Source organism: Myiozetetes cayanensis, unplaced genomic scaffold (genome assembly GCF_022539395.1).
Source record: "Myiozetetes cayanensis isolate MyiCay16 unplaced genomic scaffold, myiCay2020 scf16, whole genome shotgun sequence".
Lineage (NCBI taxonomy): Eukaryota > Metazoa > Chordata > Aves > Passeriformes > Tyrannidae > Myiozetetes > Myiozetetes cayanensis.
Window position 1 is genome coordinate 5,861,307 of NW_026087270.1, and position 27,432 is coordinate 5,888,738.

At 44.6% G+C, this 27,432-nt stretch overlaps 2 protein-coding genes across 2 annotated transcripts; one reads left to right on the forward strand and one right to left on the reverse strand.

The window, feature by feature from the left end:
- Nucleotides 1–1,401: 1,401 nt before the first annotated feature.
- On the reverse strand, nt 1,402–4,956 carry IRX5 (iroquois homeobox 5). The gene is given in 4 exon segments (XM_050311356.1): nt 1,402–2,469; nt 2,471–2,664; nt 2,915–3,320; nt 4,586–4,956. Coding segments are annotated over 4 exon segments (1,419 nt in total). The 5' UTR covers nt 4,835–4,956; the 3' UTR covers nt 1,402–1,899.
- Nucleotides 4,957–6,721: 1,765 nt separating this feature from the next.
- Nucleotides 6,722–21,669, forward strand: LOC126638023 (translation initiation factor IF-2-like). Its single transcript, XM_050311633.1, has 6 exons — nt 6,722–7,177; nt 7,671–7,727; nt 10,801–10,861; nt 12,537–12,702; nt 12,911–13,045; nt 20,349–21,669. The coding sequence occupies exons 1-4, from the start codon at nt 6,722–6,724 to the stop codon at nt 12,560–12,562; spliced, it is 600 nt and encodes a 199-aa protein (XP_050167590.1). The 3' UTR covers nt 12,563–12,702; nt 12,911–13,045; nt 20,349–21,669.
- The last annotated feature ends 5,763 nt before the right edge of the window (nt 21,670–27,432 follow it).

Sequence of the window (27,432 nt, forward strand, 5' to 3'; positions counted from 1 at the left end):
TGCATGAATAAACCTGTTACACCTAATAAATGGCTCTGACAAAGTTGAAGAGATTACAAAATAATTATCTGGCTCGTAAAGGAAAAAAAACCCGAGCAAACTGAGGGGTGTCTCAGCCCCAGCCCCAGCGGTCTCAGTCATACTCCCATCACATCAACAGTGGCAATGTCACTGTACAGTTGACACCCACGAAATCCACACTGAACAGGGAGAGACCCGTCCCCGGAGCTGGGTGGTGGAACAGTCCTCGCCGTTATTTGTTCGGAGGGGACCTGGTCTGCTCGGACAGCCGTGCCGACGGGGACTGACTTTTGGTTCGAGGTTCCACGCTCAATGCCTCTGGGGAGTCCCTAATCCACTCGGGGACCCACTTTCCGCTGCCTTAGCCTTTGGAGCGGCGGAACAGCACGGAGAGAGCTCAAGGCGCTCTCTTTCCCCCGCACCCAAGGGACGTCTGGTAGCTGGGACTGCCCCGGCTGCGCGGCCCCTGCCCCACCACTCGCTGGGGCGCAGCGCGGAGCGGAGCGCGGCGGCCCCGCGGGGCTCCCGCACGGCCGAGCGGGAGGCGGGAGCCAAACCCGGGCCGAGTGTGACACCTACCTGCCAGCGCCGGGAGCACCGCGCCCGCGGCCGGCCCTGCGCGGGGCTGCGCGCCCGCGGCCGGCCCCCGGACCGCCCCGTCCCGCGGGCCGGGGACAGCGGGGCAGCGCGCCGGGGGAGGGGAGCGGGGGAAGGGAAGGGGCCGGGGCGGCCCCCGCCGCACCGAGAGCATTTGCCCGTGCAGTCGCCGGCCTCGGCCGCCGCCGTAGCACCGCTGCAGCAGCGACGCGGGCTAAATCTGGCAGAAAATCGAACTCATTAGCAAAGTTCACCAGCTGATTGCTTTGCATAAAACACGACACTGATTGGAAGTAATTAGGTTAAAAGATGGGACTGCGCTTCGATTTGGTGTTTCTAACAAGTGCTTTTGTGCGTGGCCTGATTTAAGCCTTCACCTCCGGGAACAGCGTCCCTCCCGCGCCCGGCCCCGGCCCGCTGCCGCCTCTCCCGGCCCCGCGGGCTGCTTTCGCCTCCGGAGCCCCCCGACCTTTTAGAAATTGCCTGTCACTTCAAAAAACCACTTCAGGTACTACTGTGAGGTCCTAAATGGAGCACCGCGTCTCATTTAACGCGTATATTTTTTTTTTTCGCAGCTATGCACGTATCTGCCCGTTGCAAAAAGAGAGTGGTTTTGATTCTGTTAAAAATCTCTTTTAATTAAATATTTGCATTTTACAAAGGCTGCTGCAGTTTTTGTATCTAATACGTATAACCTATTTCCTTTTTTTTTTTTTTTGTTCTGTTTTTGCATTATGGTTTTAACTCACACCCAAGGAAAAAAAAACAATAGTCATAAAAAAATTAAATTAAACTTGTATATATATATTTTAAAACTATGAAACAATTTGGAAAAAGACACAGAAATGTATATATTTATATTACGAAAACAACATTAATGCCTGTACAGGTGTCTTGATTTCATAATTTACTTCAAAGATACTGTATTATCAATTTAAATACAAAAAAGCTACATTAAATATACAGAATAAGATTTAATACAAATCTTTCTTCGTGTGTGTGTGAGAGAGCATGTCATTCCTTTGCTTTTCACTTGCTTAAGACATTTCTGGGCGGTTGTTACCCAGACATTTCCAATAGACTCTATAAACTTTTGAAGGGGGCGCTGGGATAGAGGGGGGAGCTGGTCTTTTTCTGTTTGTTTTGTTTTTCTTTTGGTAGTGGAAAAATAACTGCCAAAGCAATTTATTATTTCTCTCAAATAAATTAAAAAAAAAAAAAAAAAAGGAAGAAAAGAACAAAACCACAGTCCCAGGAGGGGTTAGGGAGGAGAAGCCGATATTAAATGTTGGACATACCTTTCTTCAGTTCGTAAGGTGAGTCTTTGCAAAGGTCTACTTGGGACTGGCTCCTGATCATTTTAGTGTCTTTAGCCAGGCTCTCGGCTCTGCTGAGGACAGTCTGGTTTAATCCATTGAAGTGGGCGCCGGGGGCGGCCGCGGCGGGGCCGCCGGCGGGGTGCCCGTGCAGGGCCCCGAAGGAGCCGTAGTTCGTGTAGCCGGGGTAGAAGGGCGCCGTGTAGTAGAGCGGCCGGGGCAGGACCGCCCCGTTGGGGAAGGGGCACTGCGTGGCCGGCGAGCGCGGCCGCGGCGACGAACGCGACGGGCCGCTACTGCCCAGCACGGCGGGGCCGGGGGGCGCCGCCTCGCCGCCGGCCTCCTTCGCCTTGTCCGCCGAGGTGGCGATCTCGGCCAGCGACCAGAGCTTGGGCTTGGCGAGGGCCGCCTGCTGCGGCGAGTGGATGACGGAGGCGCCGGTGGCGGCGGGCAGCAGCGGGTGCAGGTCGGCGGCGTGCGGCGGCCCGGCGGCGGCGGAGGGCGGGCGGTACGGCGGGGGCTCTTCCGCCCGCCGCCAGCGGCCCGCGGCCCGCCGGACACGGTCCCAGCGGGGAAGCGCCGGGCGCCTTGGGGGGGACGGGCGGCCCGTCGAGCCGCTCCTCCGCCGGCTCTTTGCAATCCGAGTCGCTGAAGCCGCTCTCGGCCTCCCGAGGGCCGGGGGACTCCTGGAGGCGCTCGCAGCCCGGCGCTGTCTTCGGATCCGTCGCTCCTGGGGGTGGAAAGGAGAGGGGTGGGGGGCAGCTCTCAGGCTCGCCCTGCGCCCCCCAAACCCGCCCACCCACTTCGCCGCCCACCCCTCGGTCCCCACCGTCGCCAGGCCTGCACCGCTGCCCGCCGGCTCCCTCCGCTACGGCTACCCGCTCGGGGGGACAGGCCGCCCCGCCACCGCCGCCCCGCACCGGGCCGGGGGCAGCCCCGAGGGCGCGGGCGGGGTGACCCGGCCAAACCCGCCGTTCTACCTGTGTCTGGCGTCCCGGGGTCTCCCTTCTCCTCCAGTTTCTGGGGCTCGTCCTCGTCGTTTTTCTCCAGGTCAATGTTCTCCTCTTCTTCCTCGTCCTCGCTGCGGTTTCGCGGGGTCCAGGTCATTTTGTTCTCCTTCTTGAGCCGCCGCCGCGCGTTGGCGAACCAGGTGGAGACCTGGGTGAGGGTCATTTTGGTGATGATGGCCAGCATGATCTTCTCGCCCTTGGTGGGGTAGGGGTTTTTCCGGTGCTCGTTGAGCCAGGCCTTGAGGGTGGCCGTGGCGTCCCGCGTCGCGTTCTTGCGGTATGCGGGGTCCCCGTAGGGGTAGGAGCCGAGCGGCGCCGCGTACGGGTGGTACCCCAGGGAACCGGCCATGCCCGGCGTGTGGTCGTAGGGCGAGCCCTGGGGAGAGAGGGGAGAGCGGCCCGGCGGGGCGAGGTCAGGCGGCCGCGGGGCGACAATGACACGGCAAGGGCAGCGCCAGGGCCTGCCCGCGGCCCCTGCCCGCGCCCTCCCGCCTCTCCCCCGGAGCTAGGCCCTGCCAGGCTTCTCCCCCGGCTCTTTCCCGGGAGGACGGGCGGAAGGGCTTGGGAACTCCTGGGGGCCGAGAGTCTCCGGCCCCAGGAGGCCACTGGCTGCCTGCAGCAATCCAGCGCCTCTCCCCCAAATGCAGGAGCGGAAAAGCAAGTGGGTATCGCGGCGTGGGGGCGGACATGGGCAGGGGGACCGGACCCTTCTCCCAGCGCTGCGATCGTGGCAGGCAACCTGCCGGGCCCAGGCGACCGGGCGGGCTGGGCAGGTCCTTTGCCTGCCCTGGGGCGGGAGGAGGAAAAAATAAAGGGGAGAAAAGAAAAGAGAAGAAAAGAAGAAAAAAGAGAAACAGAAAACGGGGGGAGAGGAGGGAAAAGAGCCCAGAGAAAAGAAAGAGAAAAAAAATTTCAGAAAAAAAAAGAAAGAAGGAACTGTGAAACTCTGCCCAGATCCTAAAAAGAGGGGAGAAGCTGAGCAAAACTCGCCGGGTTTTGGGGGGAGCTGCGGGGCGCTGGCGGCGGCCGCAGCTCTGCGGCGAGGATGTCCTGCACCCGGGCCGGCCCCGCGGTGCCCCGCGGGCGCGCACAGCGGCGCAGTGCCCTGCCATCCCCTTTACTTCCCGCACAGCCCTGCGGAGCAGCTTGCGGCCATGGGATTAGAGCTCTGCAATATTTAAGCAGCCTAATTATCGCCGTGCAGGGGAAAGTTGCCTGGGTTTATCGCCCGGATTTCTCCCATCGCCGACCGGTGCTGGGTTCATTTCCTTTTCAATCACAATAAGCTAATTGTTGAGGAATTACGACTGCTGTTTTATATACATATATATTTTTTAAAATATTTTTTTTTCGATAGGGAATGAAACCGGTCCCTGCCTGCCCCGGTCCCGCTCTCCCGGGCCGTGCCGGTGGCTCCCCCCGCGCCCGGCCCTGCCCGCCGCTGCCGCCAGCAACAGTGTGCGGCAGCGCACGGCGGCGATGCGGGAAAGTTGGGCGGCGAGGCGGGGAGCCGCGCTCCCTTTTGTCCCCGAGATCTCAAAAATAAAATGGGAACAAAAAGCAGGCCCGGGAGGGGGGAGCAGGGGCCCGCGGGATGCCGTCGTGCCCGGCGCGGTGCCGCCTGCCCGCGGCTGCTCTTACCACGTAGGAAGTGAAGGCGGCGGCGGCGGCGGCGGCCGGGTCGGTGCCGTACTGGAGATGGGAGTTGTAACCCGGGGAAGGGGCGGTAAAGGCGGTAGATCCGGCATAAGGGGAAAAAGCGGAGCCCGAAGAAGATCTCCCAAGTTCATCGGTCCTGGGTCCGGAGATCACGCTGGTGCTGTACGCCGGGCAGGAGTAGAGAGCCAAGGACGCTGACGGCTGGTACAAGTAACCCTGAGGATACGACATGGCCAGGCGCACACATATACCCGGGAGCCCAAGGCGCCGGGAGGGAGCGGCCGCGCTGCCGGGCTGGGGCGGCTGCGGCCGGGGCTTCGCGGGCGCCTCTCCGCCCTCGCCAGCTGGGCAGCGGTGGCACCTTGCTCTGCGCCGGGGCTGCTGCTCCGATTTCGCCTGCAGCCGGGCACCGCTTCCTCCTTTTTCTCCCCCCCTTGCTTTCCCCTCTTTTTCACCCCCCCACTCCCTCCTATCTCTCTCTCGCTCTCTCTCTCCCCCTTGCACTGGGGGGCTTTTTTTTTTCTCCTTCCTCCTCGCTCTCGCTTTCCGAAGGGTCCTGCCAAGATGCTAAGTTGGAAATTGCAGCTCCTGACGCCTTCTGCGCGGCCCGGCGAGGCTCCTCCTTCGCGGGGTGTTGTCAGTGGAAGGACTGGCAGGACCCCGCTGGGCTGCCGCGGCCGGGCCCAACCAGCGGGAGGGCTCCGCGCTTCCCTGGCCCTCCCCAGCGCTCAGAGGCTCAAGTGCGCCGGCTCCTGGATTGCAGTCACCTCCGAGCCATTTAAGATCAGCTCCAACTTTCTGCATGTGCTAAATACCGTGCGGAGCCGCGCTGCGCCGGAATGCAAGCCAATCAGTATATGAAAAAAAATAGATCTTTAATAAGATTTATTAGCCGTCCGGCTCCCCCTCTGCACAGCCACCCCTCCTCGTGCTCTCTGCCCCTGCCCCTCCCTCCATTAAATCACTGGAGGTGGGATATACAGGGGGTGGTGGTGGTGCTGTTCGTTTTTCTTTTCTTAACAAAAAAGGAGATTTTCGTCGGGGGAGCGCCGCAGCCCGGTCCGGTCCGGCAGAGCTAGGCTGCGTGGCCGGTCGCCCCCGCGGGCAGGGGCCGCCCTACAGCCGGACCTGTTGAGGGCGGCTGTGCGTGCGGAGCGATGTTGGGGCGTCCGGCCGGGAGCGGGGCTCGGCTTCGCGGAGGGCTCGGATTTAGTCTTTCTCAGCGCCGGTCGCGGGAGAAGGGAGACCCAGAGGGGAGCGGCGGAGATGGGTCCGTAGGCACCGCTCAGAGTGAGGGTTTGCCCGCGGATGTGCGGCTATCCTCCCCCACTCTCCCCGGCTTATAGAAGGGTCGAGGGGAAAGCAGATTAAAACCATATGAACCGGGATAAATCCCCCCGATCAGGAGATGTAATCTCCTATGATTCCACCAGATATATTTCCCAACAGAAACATATCCCGATTTATTCCCTTGTCTCTTTTTTCTCCCCTCGCTGCTGAGGCGAAGGCTGCTCCCGCCGCCTCGGACCCCCGGCCACCGGGACCCACGGGGCCGGACCCCCCTCGCACCCGCAGTGCCTTCCTCGGTCGAGGGAGGTATGACGATATAATTATATTTATGTTTTTAAAATTTATTTTCTTTTGTAACTTTTGCATTTCGCCGACCCTAATGCTCTCGCCTCTGTCCCCAGCGCGACGGACGCGGAGACAGCGAGGGGCGGGGGTGTGTTTTAAAACGGGCAGGCCGGGGCAGGAGCTTCCCGTGTCGCCGTGGAGGCGACAACGACACCGCCCCGCTCTCTCCCTCCCTCCTTCTCTACGGCACTCCGTCCCGGCGGCAGCATCCACAGCCCCCCCAGCTGGGCACAGGCTGAGACCTGCCGGGCAGCCCCGCTGCAGGGCCGGGGGTGAAAGGGAAGGGCTGGCCGGGCAAGGCGCGCTCTGCCCGCTGGCTTCGGGGGGACGCGGCAGGAGCGCGGCCGGCGGGGCGGGCGCCGCCCGCACTACACCACACTCCAGTGCGTGCATTAGACTACCCCGCACTACAGTGCACTACAGTGCACTACAGTACCCATCAGTCCGCGGCCCCGCCAGTCCCGCCCCCGGCCGTCCCGGCGCATGAGTGGCTGTGCCCCGGCCGGCGGCGGGCGCTCCCCTCCCCGCACGGGCCCGCCGAGCTGTCCCTCAGCGCGGGCTGTGCAGGGGCCGCGCTTGCCGGGGAGCCCGGAGGCGGCGCTGACAGGACGGCGAGCGAAGGCACTGCGGGCCGCGACGGCCGCTCCCGACCTGCACCAGCCCGGCTGGGTTCGGCTGGGCTGGGCTGGGCTGGGCTGGGCTCGGCTCGGCTCGGCTCGGCTCAGGTCAGCTCAGCCCGGCCCGAGGTGCGGGAGCGGGGCCGCGGGTCTGACCGCGGGGCGCGGCGGCAGCGCTGCCCCCCGCCCTGGGGCGCCCTCTGACGGGCGGGGCAGGGTCCCCGAGACACCGGGACACCGGGACACGGACACCGGGACACGGGACACGGACACCGGGACAGCGACTCCGCTTCGGTCGCGGGAGCGGCGTTTGGAAGGAGAGGTGGGTGCCAGCACCCTCCTCGCCGATGCTGACGAGCCGCGCTCTGTCTGCTATCTCTTCTGACGCCCTCCTTCCAATTTATTTTTGGTCTTTTTTGTTTGTTTGTTTGTTTGGCTGGTTGGTTTGTTTTAATTTAATTTTTTAACGTACAGCGTACGGAATTTCGTCTCAAAATCCATGCGGTTGTGCCCCGGTAAGCGGGACGGGTCCCCGGCTCGCACGCTCTCTTTACATGCTCGATCCACACAGGTGTGCACTTTCATCAGTTTTCAGCTGCACGGTGTCACCGGTGTTTGTCCCCGGGTGCATTTTGCGATCGCTCTGGAGCGCCGAATTTCTTTTCCCACTCAAAAGCGCTTCTGTCATAATCCTCTGACTATCCCCCCGTGTTCGGGGAGTGAGATATCGCCTGGTCAAGTTTTATACATTTAACATTCACTTTCTATGTGAGTAAAATAACTAACTGCTTTTCCGTGCTCCTTTCTTCTTGTAGGGAGAAGCAGAAGTTTTAACCATCATGCCGTGGCATCTGACTTTTTTGAGGAAAGAGGTAAGGTTAACATCATGTAAAATTACCCTCTTTATTTCTGATGTTCCACTAATCTTTCTTCTGTAAGCGTACATTTTGGAAACTGTGGTGAGTTCATGCATAGTTTCATGCATTGCAACATAATACCAGAGATGATTAATAAACGGTAGTGATAGGACTCTTATGCCGCCAGGATTGTAAATGTCTATCAAACTGACATTCTCACTACATTATGCCACTATTATATTCTTTGCAGTTTTAAAAGAACTGTAGATAATTATTCAAGATATTGAAACATTTAGTTTATAGTTCTATTGCTGTGGTTGTCACCTTCACTTTATATCAAATTTGAGACTCATTTCTTAAGGATGTCTCTATTTTCTGCTTTATTTGCACATTGATAGCTCTACTGAATGACTAGTCACAGCAACTTTTCCCTCTGATAGCAGCATATTAAAATGTGAAAGCCTAAGACTAATCTGCTTTGCAGGACTTTTGAACTATTTGATTGAAGGGAAATAAGAAGTTTGTTTCAAGACCATTGTTTGTGTTGTTCTGTCAGTTCTGTTAACAAATGTGGGGCTTGAGGATGCATGTGTTGCTTCTCTTCATTTTTACTGAAGGTAGGTGCATTCAAAGGTATACATGCGTTTTTGGTATTAGGAGACTGTGTACTTTGTAGCTGCCAGTGAAACTATATCGGTGCAAATTGATATTAAAATTCTGGACTTTATATATTTTTCTCATAATTTTTTGGAAGACAAATTATTAATTCAATAGAAGAAATGTTTACCCTTAAAATCTTGCTTAATAATGGGAAGTGCACTCTTAATTTTATTTAAATAAAGGCATGTGAATTTAAATTAAACTCCTTTAAATAAATAATCAAAATCACTATTTTTATAACTTTCAGTCTGATGGACTGGTCCTGCAAAGGTGTTTGAAAGGATCTTTGATTAGTTTAGTAGTCAGACTCCAGTAGGGTTTTTGACAAGAGGGCAACTTGGATTTAAGATGACTGCACAAAATGTGACCCAAAATGTGGTAACATTTGAATTTGCATATTTGTTTTTCTACACTGGTTTCTTTTGCATAATTTCATTTAGAGTGTGCAAACATATGTGGCACAGTATAAAATAGCGTAGTAAATTAGTGCATGAATATATAATAGGGATCAGCTGTGAATATTTTCTTTCTGGGAGCGGAAAAAGAAGCAGACGGGTCTTTAAAATAACAGCAAACTGTATTTTAAAAATACAGCCATTGATAGGCTCTAACTGTGAGTGGTTTGGTTCCAGGTGGCTTGTAGTGAATGGAGTTAAAGTTGGGTATTTTGGATATGATACACCTTAATTTAATTACCTTAGTAGCTACTTTCTGTTGAAACTTTAAAATCTAACGATCCCGCTTTTATTGCAGTCTTTAAAGATCTAATCGTTCTTGTGTGTGTCTGAGATGTAAAACTTAGTGCAAGGAGAGGCAACAGATTGGTTCCGTCATACGATTTTGTTGGGTTTTTTTGAGAGTACTTAAAAGATTATGATGGATAATGCTGTCTTGCCAAAGAATGCCGACACAGGTGTTCGTCATTATCTTAATTAAGATCCTGAGAAAATGTCATCTTTCGGCATGAATTATGAAGGGAGATGCATTAGGAGATCATTTCAACTTTTTTTTTTTTTTTTTTTTTTTTTTTTTACAGGGGTAGATGAGAAGGAGGCTGTTTTCTCAAAACCTTTTTGATATTTCTTTATCAGAGTACCTGACCTTAGACACTCACTGAATAATTTGTTTTTCCAGTTCGATTTGTGAATATGTTACCGAGACATCTGTAAGGGAATACTCTTAAAAATTTTTTAAAAGTAATCCCCCTCCCATATATTGTATCTTGTATAAGGCTGGCCTATAAAAATAAACCCCTTAGACTCAGATGAAAACTGCTGCTGGAAGCATCTGATAAGAGATGTTTTATACACTATATTTAAAAGCATTAACTCATAACAGAGAGAAAGAAATACATGTGAATATTCATTTTTTTTTTAATTAGGTATGAAGAGAAAAGAAATTTCTTTTCTCATCTTTGCACTACCATGGAAGTAAAACTAATTAGCATGCAAAGAGGAGGGAGGGGCTTGTGTTTTTGTGTGTTAAATCAGTGTATTATTAACTGAGCAAGAGCTAAAAAAATGAATGTAAAATATTGGTTGTAAAACTTAGGGGCACTTTCCTTCAGATACTGCTGCTGGCTTCCCTAAGATGAAGTGCTGGGAGTTACAGGGTCACTAAGAGCAATGGAAGTGCTGGTGTTTTGTGGCTCTTAGCCTAGGTGAACAGTCTTAGGAAGAGCTCTCTCTGCAAGATACCCTCCCCTGCTCTGCTGTTCCTTTTGCCTGCACTTACTTTGCCCAAGATGCCCCTTGTTCACACTCTGTGTTTGTGATCTGAGACCGAGGTGTAAACTTGTGAACACCTGGAATAACTCTTCTGTGTCTAGCAATTGGGTATTAGTTACCTTAGATAAAGTTTTGTTTTTCTCTGAAGCCTATGTAAAGTAATTTTTTGTTCACTAGAAGGAACCTGATTATCAGTTTCAGGTTGTTTTTTTTTTTTTAATTGCTTCAGCAAACCTTTTTAGTGAGTGGAATAAAACACAGAAGTGCAGCTGGCAAGCCTTTTGAGCACCTAGTTATTGTATTGAACATGTAACTCCAAGGATCTTGACAGTATCGTGGGAGAACCTGAAATTGTATTTCAGTTTCCTTGAAGTTTCCTGTAGTTAACTTAAATGGCATTATTTGCTTGAATTTGTTGGCATAATATGGACTAAGTTAGGGATGTCTTTAGAGTTTATTTTACTTACAATTCCATGGACAGATGCAGAAAATAAACTCTCAGTGAAAAGTGAAAAACTGCTCTCTTTCATGTCTGGAACAAGTTTTTCACTTAAAACAAACCACATCTACTGTTAGTTGGTCCTTATAGCAAATGAAGAGCAATTCAGTGGGAAGGATGGCTGTGGCTCCTTGTACCCTTTTATGAGACATTTGTGTGCCCATAGCCTCTCATATGGTGGCAAATTCCCTTTTGACTGCAGGTGCTGCAGTGTGGTGGGAGCTCCTGTAGCTGGAATCTGGACTGCTGCGTGGGTGTTAGAGGTGGGTGACTTTTAATAGCAGTGTTGTGTTCCAAAGGTTTTGTGCTTTATCTGCTTTACTCACATATATTTGCAGTCCTTATGGCCGGTGTTTGCAAGAGCTCAGCAGTACCTCTCTGAGGAGAAACATAGAGCCAGGTAAACTTTTTAACCTTACACCCAAAAAGTTCTTTTTAACAGTTAATAGTTTCTGGTTTTTATTAATATTAGAGCTTTTTAGTTTCTGTCCCTTAATGTGGACAATGCAATTGTGAATGATTCTTGAAACTGGTTTTTTTTCAGATTAATGGGAGTGTATTCGTAGAGCCAGAATAACATGGGTTTTATAGTACATAAGTCATGGTTTGAGGGGAAAAAAGCAAAGCAACTGGACCTTTCAAGGTGAATATGGATTATTATAACAGTCTACTGTACTAATAAACTTGGGAGTGGTCACTCTCTTACTCTTCCTGAAGGAGATGCATCTTCCTGAGCAACTTCTTTTTTTCACAGTGGAGCAAAACCTAGCTCCTTCTTTTCATAAGCACATATTTTTTGCAATATTTCTTAGCATTTTGAGCACAGATCAAGAGCACAGCATTTACCTCTGAAATAATCTCTGCTGACACCTACAGAAATTTTCATGCCCTTCAGATTTAATTTCGTATAGAATAATGCATGGTATAATATGTAGGTCCTCTGTTTTCAATTAAGCTGTATTAGGTAACTATGCTCTTCTTTCATATCCCATAGCAAAGTATCAATATCCAGATGGCAATGTGCTGGAATAAAAGATAGCTACAGGCTTGGCTGCTACTGTACAGCCAAGAACTAACATTTTAGCCTGTGTGATAAATAAAACCGAGGCTGAGACTCTTGGCGTATTGGAGTTGCACTAAATAATTCTACAGGGCTGTTTATTACTGGTTTCATTGGATAATATGCAGCTGTAAAACCTGCTTGAAGCTTTTATTAAGAATACTCTGTCATTATAAAAAGGTGCCTACAACTTCTTTATGATATTGGCAGTGCAAGAATTACTTTGTTTGTGCTAGCTTGCTGGCTGTTGTCTAGTAAGAACCTCACTGTCTTCCAGCTTCTGCAGGCATTAGGTCCCGTGAATGTCTCTTGGGAAGAGGCACAGCTCTGTAGAGCCTGGGTTTCAAAAGTTATTTGTAAGGTATTCTTTTCATCTATGCTTTTTCTTAAGCTTATTTCAGTATTTAATTTATTGCTTCAGTTAGAATTCAGCTGATATTCTCTGTAGTATAAACTGTGCTACTGTGTCCCTGAGTGAAACTCAAGCTGAGGTCACCTGGATAGATCTTTGAGAGGAGGCTCAGAAAGGCTGAGAGACTTTTATGCTGACTGAGAAAGGGATGGGAACACTTGGTAGCAGGCAAGGGACTGGACCTTTTCTCCCTCCGTTTCTGGCACATCCCATGACCTAGATTTGTTCATGTAACTTCAGCCTCAGTTTACCTAACTGGAACTCTCTGCTTGTCCCAGATATGTTCAGATTTAAATTGGTGTCCGTGCTCATATAGTTGTGCCTTTGAGCAAGAGCACCATTATTAATGCTATTACTGATTTATTAGCTAAATGCCATTAAATTTTTGCATTCCACAGATCTTTGATTTCCATAGGCAACTGTTTGTGGTGGGCCTCTCTGTATGTCTACTTTTTTGTCTTTATAGAATGCACCCAAGAGCAGAAGCAGTGAGGTTCACAGTGAGGAAAATGAACCCAGCAGTCCATCCTATCCCGTACCTTCCTGAGTACGGGAAGAGACCTCACACAAACCAGAATGCATCTGGGCTTGCAGCTCTTTTTAATCATATTAAGTCCTATTCAGAGTTAATGGTAAGTAGTCTGCTTTTTGTATGTTATGATTCATTAAACAAGTCATTACAGTAGTGGCACATTCCTTTTGGTAGTAGGTTCAGTCTCTAAAAAAACCTGGAATTAATGTTTCCGAATACATGAGCTTTAGACCTGTTTCTCCTGAGAAAATCTTGCACTGCAGGTGTGATAAGCATGCTCTTTTTTTCTTTCTATTTTTGTCCCCCAGGTGAGCTCAGTGAGATGAGATGGTTTCAGCAATGCTGAAGAAGGGGTGAAGAGAACTGAAAGGCATAGCTATTTCAAAACAGAATTCTTCTTCTTTCCTTAATGCCCAAACATGAAGGCTTTTAAACTTCATTAGGTAGAGTATTGCTAATAGTGTAATATCAGTTATGTTGCATGATGTGATATTGCATTGGTAAGTTGTTTGGTGATCATGTGGAGCTACATTAAATAAAGGAACATATACCAGTGGCTTAAATGAACGTTATGAGTGAGAGCAGTAAATGGAGATGGTGGGTAATAGAGGAAATGCTAATAGCTTTTTTTAAGCCAATGTATTTTCTTTTTTCAGCTTTTCCATAGCCTGTAGTTCTTTTGTTTCTTGATAAAGGTGGAATGAAGAAAGCCACCTTTTCATTCAAGAAATTGAAGCTAGTTCAACTTCTTAACCAGAAAGACTTCAGAGTCCTCTTAGCTGTTACAGCATCTTAATGCTTTGTCCAGCAGAAAATAGCACTTACAGTGCTGACCCATGAACGTCTGTAGTGCCGCACCATGTGCTGCTCTTTTTTCTCAGGGCTTCCCTTGTCAGGGAGTGGTTGTGAAATGTCTGTTGTGGCACAGCCCTCTGTGACCTCTTGCAACGAAGGATGGAATTTGTGAGTCCTTTTCTGTCTGGAGCTCCCTCCTGAGCCCAGTAGTTCTCAAATATTGCAATAAAAGATCTGACGGTGTTGTCTGGGAGATGTGACTGACTTAATTATTATTAACATTTATTAAGTGCCTTACAATGGAGGGAAAGAGTCATTGCCTTCATTTTTACAAATAGAAGAGCTGGCACGTAGGAAGAATGAATCTCTTCTATCTTCTGCAATTCTTGACCCACCTAATTAGGTGATTGTCACAAGAAATAACAGCCTGGCTAAGGGGAATGGCAGTGGGGAAGGATGCTGACACGTTCAGCGTGGCACAGTGTTTCTGCCTCGCACCATGGCTTAATGTAGCGAGCGCGGCCTTCCCTCCCCGAGCGTCGTCGGCTGGTGAGGAGATTGGAAAGGGCTGAGGAGCCTGAGGCTGTCTATGGGATAGCTTCATTATAGATCTCACCCAGGGAAAAAGTGAGGTACTGCAACTCATTTCTAGGAGCTACTTTTGTTTTTAGCAATTACTTGTCCCCTGCCTCCTCCCGCTTCCTTTCGCGATAGGGCGGCCTTTCCCCACGATAAGCTGATCCGCTTCACGGCTGATATTTTACACTTAGTTAGCCTCCAAGGCACTCACTGTTTCTTCTGGTCTAAGATTTGAGTTGTGGGGGGTTTTTTTTATAGTTTATTTTGCTAAGAAAGAGAATCTGTCCAGCTGTTACAAACAATAGTAGTTTTGATGTGTATCAATAAAGAGTTAGAGATGTGTGTTTTCCGTGTAGAAGATAAAGAGACTTAAAGCCTGCTTTAAAGGAAGGCAAACCTTGGAGAGGTTTACTTGATGTACAATATGCCCTATTATTTCATTTTTAAAAACAGTATTAAGGGATTTTTTTTCCAAGAAAAGAGAAAATAGTTTCATCTTTTTGGTTGCTTTTTTTTTTTTTTTCTTAGTCTCACAGTTGTGAGATAAATATTCAGGAGTTGGTAAGGTTAATGTGATTAAAATGAGTATGTGATAAAGGGCTCTGCACATTAAAGATTAAGAGCTCAAATTATAGACTCCAGAGTGAAACACTCCATGAGCATTTGTGAATTTTGTTTGTGCAAGGAATGCAGGCTTAGGCCCATGGTTGCAGTTGCACAGCAGTTTCATCCTGTCTGCTGCTTTTTTGTCATGTCTGATCTGCAGAGAATTCTCTCAACTCTGTAGTGTCAGGGTGAAAATGTAGTCGGGGGGGGACAAATGAGGAAATGAATTTCAGTCTAAGCATTAGTGTTACTCTATATGAAAAGGTTAGTTTTACACAAATTATTCACATTTACAAAGATCAGTTTATAGCATTCTGACTGCAGTAGTTAATTCTTTATGTATAAATTGATCTTATATACAAATGTTATTCCATATACAACATTTAATCTTTAAATGCAAGTTGAAAATACATTGGCAATTTATTCATGTAAGTATGACTTTCTTTCTGCTGTACTCTGCAGTGGTTTCCCTATGCTAAAGTTGAGTTGGTGTGTGCTTAATGAAAATTAGATGTGAAATGTATATGTAGGGGACAAAGAAGCATTGAAATCCTTATTGCTCTTAAAAAGACAAAGCTACCTCAGATAATTTTCTTTTCTTAATCTATTAAGAATTTGATGCATAATTCTCTTGTGAGTGATTTGGAGTGAATGAAACTGAAATATTTTTAGAAGTAATATTAGTACTAGATATTATTGCTCACCTTTTTATGAAGTCTAGTTTTGTTTTAAAATTTAAAATGGTTTGCATTTTGAGAGGCTAATTTATAGGCAGTCTTCCACTGAGAAAGAAAAGTGTCTTGGACTTCTGTGGAGAGGGGAGCCTTGCTGTTATATCTGTGAAATTTGCTAATGTTGAAACCATTGAAATAAAGTGTTTGTTTACATAACAGCACTGGCATTTCTCCTCCTCTTCCTTGTGGTTTTGTCCAACTAGATGTTATGAGTGGCAGTTGCAGTGACTGCTAAGTGTTTAAATGATGACACCATTATGTGAAGTGATTTTGAAATGAGAGATTCCAGCCAAGAATTACATCTGCTCTCATCTCCTTCAAATCATACTCTCTGGCTGTGCAGATTATGATTGATTTGTTTGTGACAGATTGCAGGAAACAGTCATTGATTTTTCAATATTTTACCTTAAAATTATTTACAGTTGTAACCAAGGGGAGGTATTTCCATGGGCTGTCAGCCCCTGAAAGACTGGGATAATATTCCCTGCTCCCTGACAAGACAAATTACCCGTAATGAGTGCAGTAGCTGAAGGGTATACTTTTATTTTAAAATATGTCAATAACCCCAGTGACTAAACGAATATTGATTCAGCATAATGAAGCCTGAGTAATGTGAAAATGAGCTCTTCAAGGAGCATGGTAAAGACTTTCTTTTTAGCTTGTAGCAAGAAGCTTTTCATTCTTTACTGTTAGGTAGTTGAAATGTGCAATCTTAAACAACTCATCCTTAAACAGTAGTAATATGTAGAATAATGTAACAAAAGAACTTCAGGGATTTTCTGTTTGGTTTTTTCCCATTTTTTTTCCCCCCAAGTTTTATTCAATATATTTCAGCAGATCAAACATTTAAAGAGAAAAATGCAAGTTTTCCAGGGCAGAGATAGAATTACTGTTGGTGCAAATGTCTTTTGCAGTAATATTCTTCAGCCAGCCTAATGGCATTTTTAATGTGGATTCTGAATATGGGCATGGAAATATATCTAAATAAACTGTAGATTTGATTTCATGTTATTGACTTCTTGGCATAATGATGCGTGTTCTGTGTGATCGGTCTAATATTCGTGTCCTTTAACAGTTCAGAGTAGCTGGTTTATGAGCACCTAGATACACTGTTATAAAACTTAGTTACCGTAGTGCACATTTTTCTTTCTGTAACATGTAGCACTGCATTTTTCTTACCAAATGAGAATTTTCGAGCAGTAATTCATTTAAATTACAGTAACTTATGCAGTGCCATAGGTGTGGTGTGGAAAAGCATCTAATAGGTTAATATGAATGTACTTCAGTTGTTCGGGGTAAGGATTAGATTTAAGGCCATGCTGAGGTACCATTTTTTTTTAACATTAAAAATATCGAACGCTAAAAAAAAACCCACCAAACCACCCTACCATGTGAAAGGATCAATTGGTCATTTGTATTCAAGAGCGTTGTGCAACAATGGGAAGGCTCTGCAGAGGCACTGGGTATAAATAGCTGTGTAATCCAGACATACACAAAAAGATATCTTCTTGAGGTGTTTTTTGTATAATGTGTCAATTATGAAACGATGTCATAGCCAGAAGCATTTAGTGAGCATGTTTGGGCATGAAGACGACTTCCCTTATTTTCTGAGGACTGACTTCAATTGCATCCAACTAGCTTGTGAAAATCTTCAGAAGGATGTTTTCCTGTCAGCACACAGGTGATTTTTTCCAAATGTCATTCCTTTAGCACAGCTAGAAAGTATTTCGGAAGGCACTTGAGAACCTGTGGCATTGAGAGTTAAATGGCAACCCTGGAATGTGAGATAGGTTCCTGTTTTTACTTTGTTAATTTTCAGAAAAAAATGTGTGTTACAACTGTAAATAATTGTACTTTTGAGAGGGTTTGTTCATAGCACCTGGGATTTACAAAATACTGGAGAATTATTAATGGTGAGGCAGTAATAAACTCAAATATGTAGCCCTGATAACAGGAGACTTTGGGGCCCTTATTAAATGTTACAAGAAGTCTACAAATGTTCCAATGTTGAATCCTAATTTTCTGCTCAGTGGTATTTTGCACATCCCAAGTTCTCTGCCTGTTTTCTTTGTTTCTGTACCTTTTGTTTCTTTGGCCAACAGCAGGAGATGGGAGGGGAATGCTCTTTCTCCATAGCTTTCTCACAGTAGCGAGGAAGAGGCAGATTGTTCAGGGCTGGGTGCCAGTTCTGATGCAGACTGAAGGGCAAATAAACATTTGTTTTAACAACATCTCCTTTTCCTGAATAACACTGCATGAGCTCAGTGGTACCAAACTGAATAACAGCAGATACTGCTGGAGGTACTGCTTGCAAGCCATTACCTTGTTTCACTTGCAAGACAGGTAACAACTCTTGCTTTGCTGCCTTTCCCAAAGATGAATTTGTAAATTAAATGTCTGGCATTCTAGCTCAGGTCTGAACCATATACTTGCCACTAGAGGCAAATGGTGCATTCTTGGTTGCAGAAAGCTGACAAATTACTTGCAAGCTTTGTGGCTGATACTGGAGATTCCAGGTACCTTTGAAGCTCTGAGGTTTATTCACATATTTCCTTTTGGTGTTAGATTTGTGCCAATTGTGAGTCCACTTCCAGAAAAAATAAATACTTAGACAAAAACCATTCCCAAATAATTAATTGGTTAAAAGTTCTTATGGCATTTTGGATCTTCCAGGAGCTGAACATAAACCCAACTGCTGTTCAGTTTGGTAAAAGCAGAAAAAGCTGTGAAATGAAGGTCATGGGTAAGAACACAGAAATCTCCTTTGTAGCAGAGAAGAGGCTGGTGGTAAATCATGAAGGGCTAATATTTACAGGTCCTATGTCCCTCAAGGCTTGGCAACTTGCAAATTTTGACCCATTTCAGTTAATTTCAGACCTGTCATGAACACAGGGCATCAATATGTTCCTGTAGTGGAAAGGTGATGCGATGTTAATGGTGTGGGTAGTTTTGGGAACAGTTCGGATCTCTATATGTATTTAATAATCAGATTCCACCATGAATAAGGTAGCAACCAAAACCAATGGTTGATTTTTAAAAAGCAAAATATTATTTTCCTATTTACTCAGCTTCTGTGTTATCTTGCTCTACAGATCAGCCAACCAAAATGAGTTCATAGTTTAAAAGGTGTGGGAGGGAAGGAGAGCACGTTAATGTAGGTGATGGAAATTGTGCTTACTGGCTGAGCTGTCCTCACACTCCCTGCCAGTTTGTTTGTTTGAAATTTAGGAACTAATATGTGATGGAACCCAAATCAGAGCAGTCCATAAGTGGGCAGACAGCAGTATGTGGAATTTGCTAATCTAAATGTCATGATTAGTTGAAAACTGTTCTTTGTGCCCTAAACTGCACATCTTGAAGGTGTTATAATTTATGAAAATATTACTGCATAATAAAAAATGTATTGCATATATTGCATATATGCAGAATGTCCACGTTTTCTTGGGATGGCCATTTTATGTACTAAAAGCTGTCACTAACTTTGAGTGCTGATAGTATCACAGAGACTTTGGTATGCTGGCAAGTGCTTTATGGTGAACTGCAAGATGGAGATAACCCTAAAAAAATATGCAAGGGATCCAAGATGCTTTGAAAGTCTTGCCTAACTACAATGGTTAAAAAGGCATGGCTGACTTTAATGCGTGAGTGTTGAAATCTGTGTCTGGAATTATTGAAACAAGTTGAGAAACATGAACGGAATTGATTGTTGATTATTTTCTTTTGTAAATGCTGGGAAAAGATGTATTGTACTTTCCTGTGGCTTTTAAGGAGGGCCCACAGTGTCCTTTTCTGTTTTGTTAACTTATCTTTTAATATGAAGTGTCATTCCCAAAATGAAGTACTGTCCTTGGGCCAGTGGCAACAGCTGGAGTTGCAGAATTCATAAATAATTCAAAGAGGGATAAAGGGTGGAGGATTTTTTTTTGTCATTTGAATCTTTATTATGTGCACACTTTTCATTTTAGATATGGCATCATTTGAATTCATTCGGTATGATGATTGCACTGACCTGTCATATTTATTTTGATGTCCCTTCGAAGGACCATATGCTCTGTCCTCAGCATGAAAAATGATGCAAGTTGCTCAGTGAAAGGCAGCTCTGCTCCTGTAGGGATGAAGACCCTCAATTCCTGTTGTCACATCAGTAGATGTACAGCTACACTACAGTAGAGAAGGTGGAGTTGTTATGTCAGTGCAATGACTAAATGGCTGTGTAGTCAAGAGAAAGGTGGAAAAAAGGGCAAAACTTGTACTGTATGGCATTAAAAACTCAGCTGTCAGTGAGGGCCAGTTAGTGTGAGGAACCTGGCATGTGGAAGATGGAGAAGATTAAAGCCAACCAGAAATCTGCCAAAGTGGAGGTGTGCCATAGTAGCTTTATTATGGGAATACAATTAATTACTCTGTATGTTGGAAGTGGGGTTGCCATGCACACAGCCTTCTGGGGTTGCATGGGAGTTATTCTGGATTTGCCAGGCTAAGATCTTTTTCTTTGCCCAATCCATGTCCTCCTTTCCTCTTGAAGCTGCTTGCTTAGCCAAACAAAATCTTGGATTTTTTGGGGAAAATAGGCAGTTATAGTTTTGCTCTTCACCGATTCTGTTGTAACTATTGCATCTGGTCCTCCATTTATTTTGGTGGTATGTTTCTGTTGACAAGAGCTATATTTTCCAGAGAAATCTACGAGTCTCAAGTTCAGCCCTGTCCCATAAGTAATGAACTGCGTGATAATAAGTAATGTCTGGTCCCTACTGGCTGACACACATGGCTGGTATTAGCAATTGGTAGTTGGTGGGTAACAGGACTTTGTTAATGTTACCTCTGCACTATTAAGATGATAGGATTGCAACCACCTCAATATCTTCATGGTATAAGGTGTAATTGCAGCAGTGAGTGGTGATTTGTATGAAGTACATGGTCCATTGTGTTCAAGCCAGTGGCAGAAGGAAGCCAATTAAGTGCAGGTTAGTGAAATACAGTAACTAGAAGCTGCGAATGCAAATAACTGTATGCAAAATTGTTTCTTTTCTAGATCCTGCCATCAATGACTGAGCCTCCCTGAAATCTTATCAGTTACTGCCAAGATGAGAAGGATAACAGGAAGGAGGAGTGCTTAAGTGGCTTTAATGACAGTTAATTTCATCTATTTATCAAATGACAGGTTGTTTTTTCCTCAAAACTCGATTGTCATGACAAGATGCTTTTGGAAGTCATCTCTGTAAAATAAAACTGACAATTTTTAGGCTACAAAGAGCTATTGTATCTTTCTATACAATGTTGTCATTATGGTAAACCTCTGGAAAGTCTTTATTTTTGAAGTAATTTAACTTGCATACTTCATTCATTTATTTGAATGTCTGTTGAATGCTATGTGAAAAGTTTCTTGCCAGAGTTTTTATTCAATGGAATAGTTATTCTTACAATGCTCAATTTATTATTGTCTAAATTACTGTTGCCTTAGCCTCCTGCAAAAATGTTTCTTTTTGGTAATTCTTAAACAAATAAGGAATGAATGAGGTTTTGTCCCCTTCATGTTTTGATCAGCATATTTTACCTTTCAGTAAAAGCGTCTTTAACTTCCAAAATGACACAAAGAAAGGTGCTTTCCTATTCTCCCCCCCCAACAGAACACGTCTTTTGTGCAATGATTTTTTAAATATGTACACTGCCAAGATGCAATTACTGGGAGAAGAGAGAGAAGCTGCTGGGAATGTCATGTTATGCCAAATTAAGAATTATTAGCTCTTACTTTCTCTGCAGTCTCTTCGACTAGAACCCGACCTATTGCGTCTGGCGTATACTTTGACTCTAGTGGAACTAATGTGTCCTTGGAGTAGCATTTTAGAGTTACTTCAGATTCATGTTTTTTTCACAAGTGTGCTTTAAACTGCTGGGATTAACTTCAGAGAAGGCAAGAGATACAGCCTCCTTTGTTAGCAGCTGTGCTGGTTAAAGGAGGAGGCTTCTTGCACCCTTGCTTGCTCAGTCTCGCACGGAGGTTATTGCCCCTGCTAGAGAAGAGCTGCTTCCCTGAGCACACCCAGACTTATTTCAACCAAAGTTAATTGTGTCATCAAATATTAGTTATCTATCACCCTGGGTCACTTTGATGAAAGGGCAGGGAATACACAAACCAGCTGTGAGGACGGCATGTCTGGGAAGGGTGGTGTGTTGACAAGACGGTTGTTGAGGACTGGTTCTGGTGTGGCCTTTTCAGCAGGTGCAATTTGCATCTCTCAGCTGTGGTAAAAACTGGACGTGTTACAAAGCTGTGCAGTTATGTCATGTATAATATTCACATTTTGTGGACATCTTGGATAATACAAAATAAACCTGTGCTCTTTGACTTAATACTTCTGTGTGCCAGTACGATGGGAGAGACATGACGTGAGTGTGTGTGTACATGGCAGACACCTACTTCAGGAAAACATATCTGGTCAAGGTACAGGAAAGGTACAAATGTTTCCATTATCTAGAGAACACACAGTCATGCTTTACTCATCAAAGAGGCTGCCTCAGCCAACACATGCCTCAGGAGAACTGCTTTTGACATGAGCTGCCTTGAGTGAAGAGGCAAAAACACCTCCAGCAGGAGTGGCTGCCGCTGCTTCTCCAGTGCTGAATCAGTAGGTGCTGGAGTCTGATGAGGCGTCCAAGCTCCTGATATTTTCTGTGCCAAAATTATAACGGTGTGGGTAATCTCTAGTTCTCAAAGGCATACTGAGAAAAAACAGTGCACTAAACAGCTCTCTCAGCACTGAGCCTTCTTGTGAGAAGGCTGTGGAGTGTGGGTGCTGTCTGTAGACAGCTCGGGCGTACAAGGAACAAGAGGCTTTCTGATCCTCAGAAACCTGAGAGCAGCAATGCTGCTTTCATCTCCTCTCCGGGCAGTGCCAGATAAAAAGAACATAGTTCAGTCACAGAAAGCACTGCAGGTCCAGCTCAGCTGACACCTGTTGTCTTGTAGTTGGCCTCAAGGTAAAGAATGAGGAAGTGTGCACTGGCCATATTGTACCCTATGTAAGGAGGAAAGTAATGTACCATGTCTGGAAAGGAAGTGGCATGTAAGGGCAGGTGCTGCTTTGCAGGCAAAGGGCTGCCTCCCCTGGCTGGTTTATCCTTGGCAGCACTACCTTATCACAGTGTCTGCAGACCGGGGCCCATATCTGCTGTTCCCTGAACTGTGGGTCTGAAAAATAGTATTGTGAAGGGATGAGACAGGCTGGGTCCCGGGAGTAAGGCTTAAAGAGAGATTTGGAAATGTGCACAAACTTAGAATGCACTAATATTTTAAAGGTACTGTGTAAAAACAATGTAGTTATGACAGTGGGAAACCTATTGCTTTTCTGCCAAGTTTTGGATTGAATTGACTATGTACATGTTGAGAAAATGTTAGACTCTTCAAAGTCTTTCTTACCTTGTTAACCTATATGTGCAGTGTATGCTTGGTGTGTGCATAGTTCAAGGAGGCAAAGTGCCAGGCACGTAGTTTCCAAAATCCTCAGTTTGACCCGATCCAATCTCTGCAGTTCTGTGGGGAAGGGTGGTGTGGCTCCAGGAGTGTGCCCTGTTCAGCAGCTGAACTCTTGGTGTCAGTGCTGGGTTCAGAAGTAATGTATCTCCTCCAAAGGACTATTAGATGTCTCCCCTGACCATGAACTATGTGGAAATGAGCCTCCACATCTTTCTGAGACAGCCTAAAACTCATATAATACTTTTTATCTTAGTATGGACTATTGTAGGTAGTACTGAGGTTAAAGTTTAATGAAATCCTTGTGATTCCTAGTAATCTTTTTGCCTGCTTAAGTGGTAACACATAGGTAGACCAGTACTGCAAAATAACATATGTCTTACATAGAACACTGTCACTCCTGTAACTGCTGTTACCCCAGTAAGTAATTTTTACATCCAAGCACTTAAAATGATCAAATACTATAGTTAAGGCTGCCATATTGTTTATGTAGTGCTAAAAAGAAAACAAAACTTCAGAGAAGTCAGATTTTTTTCTTATAAATACTCAAAATAATAGGTTGGTTTTGTATAGACTTCCTGTCTCTTTGGTGATTGCTGCATTCTGTCTGAATCTATCAGGAATCCCATGCGTAACTGTGTGTTTTTTACTATAAATACGTGATTTCTGTGTATGTTCTCCACAAATATGTTGAACAAAACATAGTCTACCTTCTTAATAGGTACTATATGATTACTTTCTAAACTCCTTTAACTTCAGTTCTAACTTGATTGAATAAAAGGTGCATTCCTGAAAGTAATCTTTACATCTGTAATGGGACACTTGGTTTTTTTATATGACTGTTTGCATGCTCCAGACATAGCAAAATATTTTCAAGGCAATATGTGTTGACAATATACAGAGATAAAAATCAGTTAATGACAAACTAAGGAGTAAACTTTTCATAAGGGCAATGAATCATTAGAAATTATTAGAAAGGGAATATTAGATTTTCTATCTTTTGGGTGAGGGTGAAATGTTTTTTAGAGGCATATGCTTGAACAAATGTCTGGGTGGGGTAAAAGAATTCTGTGGCTTTTGCAACACCTGGGGTCAGACTGGGTTGTCTTAGACAGTCCTTTTGGCTTGGAAGGGAGTGAAAAGTCTCAGGATAGAAAAATTACTTCATAGTATGGCAGCTTCCACTGAAAAGTTCCTCAAAGTTATTTAAGATTCTCTTTAAAAAAAGGACTAGGGGTGGGGGGATTAGTAAAGTTCCTGTCTCCTAGTGTCATGCTTTTTTCAAAGATCCTCTTCCACCTGACTGATTGGTTCTGCAGGATGTTACGTTTCATTGGCCTTGGTGCGTTTCTCTTGTTCATCCATCCTCCCCCCCACCTTAATCAGATATGAACATCTTCTTTTCAGAGCAAATGTCTTATACAAAGTGTGTACTTCCACAAAATCTAATGTTGCCTTGCTGCTAGAAATAATTATTAGGTTTAAAATAATCTGACAACGCCCTGCTGTGTATAAATTAGGTTTGTTCTGTACTAAGATTAGTTAGCTGGCACCCATTCACTAACACGTTACAAGAAAATGATTACAAGTTGATCATATCCAGTTATCTGCCTTTTTTCTTTTTAATGGGCTTTTTGTTGCTGTGCTGTCACCAAGGTTGAAATAAATGTGTGCAAGTCGTACATTTCCAAGTTCCCTACAGCCTGGGAAGAGTGTTTGCTGTCCTGTGCCATGAAAAGACTTGTGGGCAGAAGTGTTTGGAGAAGGGGAGAGGTTGTGTGCACATAGATTTCTGAATCTTGTGCACCTTTGGTTTTGGCTAACGGGGATGCTTTCTGCTCTATGGCAAGCAGTACGTTACCACTGAAGTCTAAAATGCCAGGTATAATTGTGTTTAAATAGGTGTTATTTTTTTACTTGTATGTTAGCCTGTGTTCGTGCAGAAGTCCATGTTTTACTTTGGAAGAATGCTGTGTGAATCAGAAAAAGCAGCAAAACTATTTAAAGTTGTGTGCTAGTTTTTAAGATTTTAAAACTAACTGTGAGGTCTTTATTTCTTTGTTTACGATTAATTAGGGTTAGAGTTTTAAAAGCTTAATGCTGACTGTAAGTACTTTACAGTCAGTCACTGAGAATTAAGGGCTTGGCATGACTCACGTTTTTGTCCTTCAGTATATCCATTATTGTTAGATGCTGAGTAGTCATCGCACATAGATGACTGATTTTTTTGGTATTTTACATTTTTACATGTTCAGAAAAATACTTTGTTAAAGCAGCTGCTGGGTGAATGGGGTAATTAAAGAACTGTACTGATTTTATTGAAGTTGACACATGCTGCACATTCCGTGAAACTCAGTATGTGAGCAGAATCTTTCCAGGATTTATTGAAGGCAGACATCTAGAGATACTGGGGAGCTTTTAATAAAGATAACTTCCAAGTTTTACACTGTTACATAAATCTACCTTTAAGAAGAGAGCTGTTATTGCAATACATTGCTTGTGTTCTTCATATTTAGTGTGTGTGTATGTTTTAGGTATGTACATATACAACTAAAAACAAATCCTTCAGCTGAGCACTTTTATTTCGTGGTGATTGTATATTCGATGTAGTATGTGTTTAGAAAAAATAATATTCTAATGCTAACTGAGAATTTTAATTTGCTTGGTGCCAAAAGAAATTTGCAGTTTATTGTGGATTTTTTTTTAATATTTTTTTTTTAGCTGAAATGCAACCCTGCAGTTTGAATTGCAGCTCTCAGTGACTAAGTGTTGGGGTATCAAGTAAGGAATCTTACCTAGCATAAACTGAGGCTTGGTTTCATTTTAACTAGTATGATGAGTGCAATGTTCCACATGTGTGATACTTTTAGCAGTGTGTAAAAAAATAGACTTGTGATTGCCACACAGAGTGACCAAACATGTTATAAAAGAAATTCCTCAAAAATTCTGTTGAGCAGATATAATTACCAGGATGGTAATTTTTTTGTGATATGATCTTCTTTTTCTTTTCCTTCCCTTTCTTTTTTCCTGTGTATCGGAACAATTTTATACCCATTTGAGCATTTTCAATTAATCTACCTTTGCTGTTAGCAGTTTATGTCTTTAAAGCATCTTTGGTATTCCTTGTTTAAAGGTCTAATTATGGATTTCAGGCAGAGGTAAGAATCATACAGGTTCCAAGATCAGAATGGTTTTTTACCAGCACTTCATGTGTGCTTTGTTTTCGTGGCCCGTGGTGTGGAGAACTCTGCCCAGTACCCCCTGCACTGGAAATGTACTGCTGCTGCTGCTTTTGTGAACGCTTCCAGCTTACAGAACTGCCATCTCCAGAACCCTGCTGAGAGAGAAAGTCTCAGTGCAGTAGCACACTGACTGGAGAAACCTTTTCCAAAATCTTTCTAAATATCAATAGTTAATTCATAGGCAAGTTTCACCTGGAAAGCCTGTGGCACCGGCGTATGTTTGTGAGACATTTTTGCTTCCTGAAATGCTTTATCAGTGTTAAGGTTTGAGTAGTGCACTCTGGACTGACTGTTTATTGTCCCTGTTTTGTATAATTTCAGAGTAGAACGTTGCCCTTACTGTTAAATTACTTGTCTAAAACTATCAAACTTTCACCTGTATATTTTGGAATGTTTAAGCCTTCAGAACTTTTCAAGCAGTATGTTTGACTTACCATTATTGCACACTGTAAAATAAATTACATTATTAAAATACATGCTGAAAGAACATTATTCATCATCTATGAATAAATATGTGGAAAAACTATTTTTAGAATTTTGGGGTTATTGCTAATTCTTCTCAGTTCACCTTGTATCATTGTTAATGTGGGACTTGGAAAAGAAGTGGTTAGTTTCCCTTACCGGGATATATAATGTACTGTTGTATATTGGTGTTCTAAACTTCTAAGACTGTGTAAATGAAAAATATAGTTTATAATTTCAACGTCCTATTGGATATGCAGTAAAAGTTAATTTATGCCTGAATGTTTGCACAAGCAGGGTTGGTATTTTTAACTGTCTGTGTAGTCCAAAAAACCTCATTTAATGGACAGATCTTTTTATATTCAATTCTGCAAGTTGAAGACAAAACCATTTCTAAACTACTTGTGTGTTTTAATATTGTGAGTCAATTCCCATGTGTTAAAAGTGTAAACTACTAACTAATCTATAAGAGTTTATGCAGGGGAAAGTCATTTAATTAACACTTTTAATTTCAGCTGTGAAAGAAGGTGAAAATGAGGTCTGGAGAATGGAGAGAGGCTTTGTTTTTCATCGCTGAAGACTCCCTGCACTGTAAGTCTGCTGATGCCCGTGGTACATAGACCATCTCCTGCCTGTTAATTAGGCCTCTCCAGTGTGTGCTCTCTAGAAATGCACTGGAGAAGTTTTTTTTTCAAAAAACCACCACGCCGTCATAAATAAGGAAATGGTACGGTATGTAACTATTATACACCACTCATTTGGCAGACTATAATTTAATAGAACAACAATGATCAGACTAGTATATCAGTTAATTTTCAAAACATTTTATTCCACGCAAATTAGCTCAGGTCCTGGAGGGCAAAATGACAAGAGGTTACTCGTACACTATGTATTTAATTAATTGAAAAATGCTCAAATTGCTTTTACAGTTGTTATTAAAA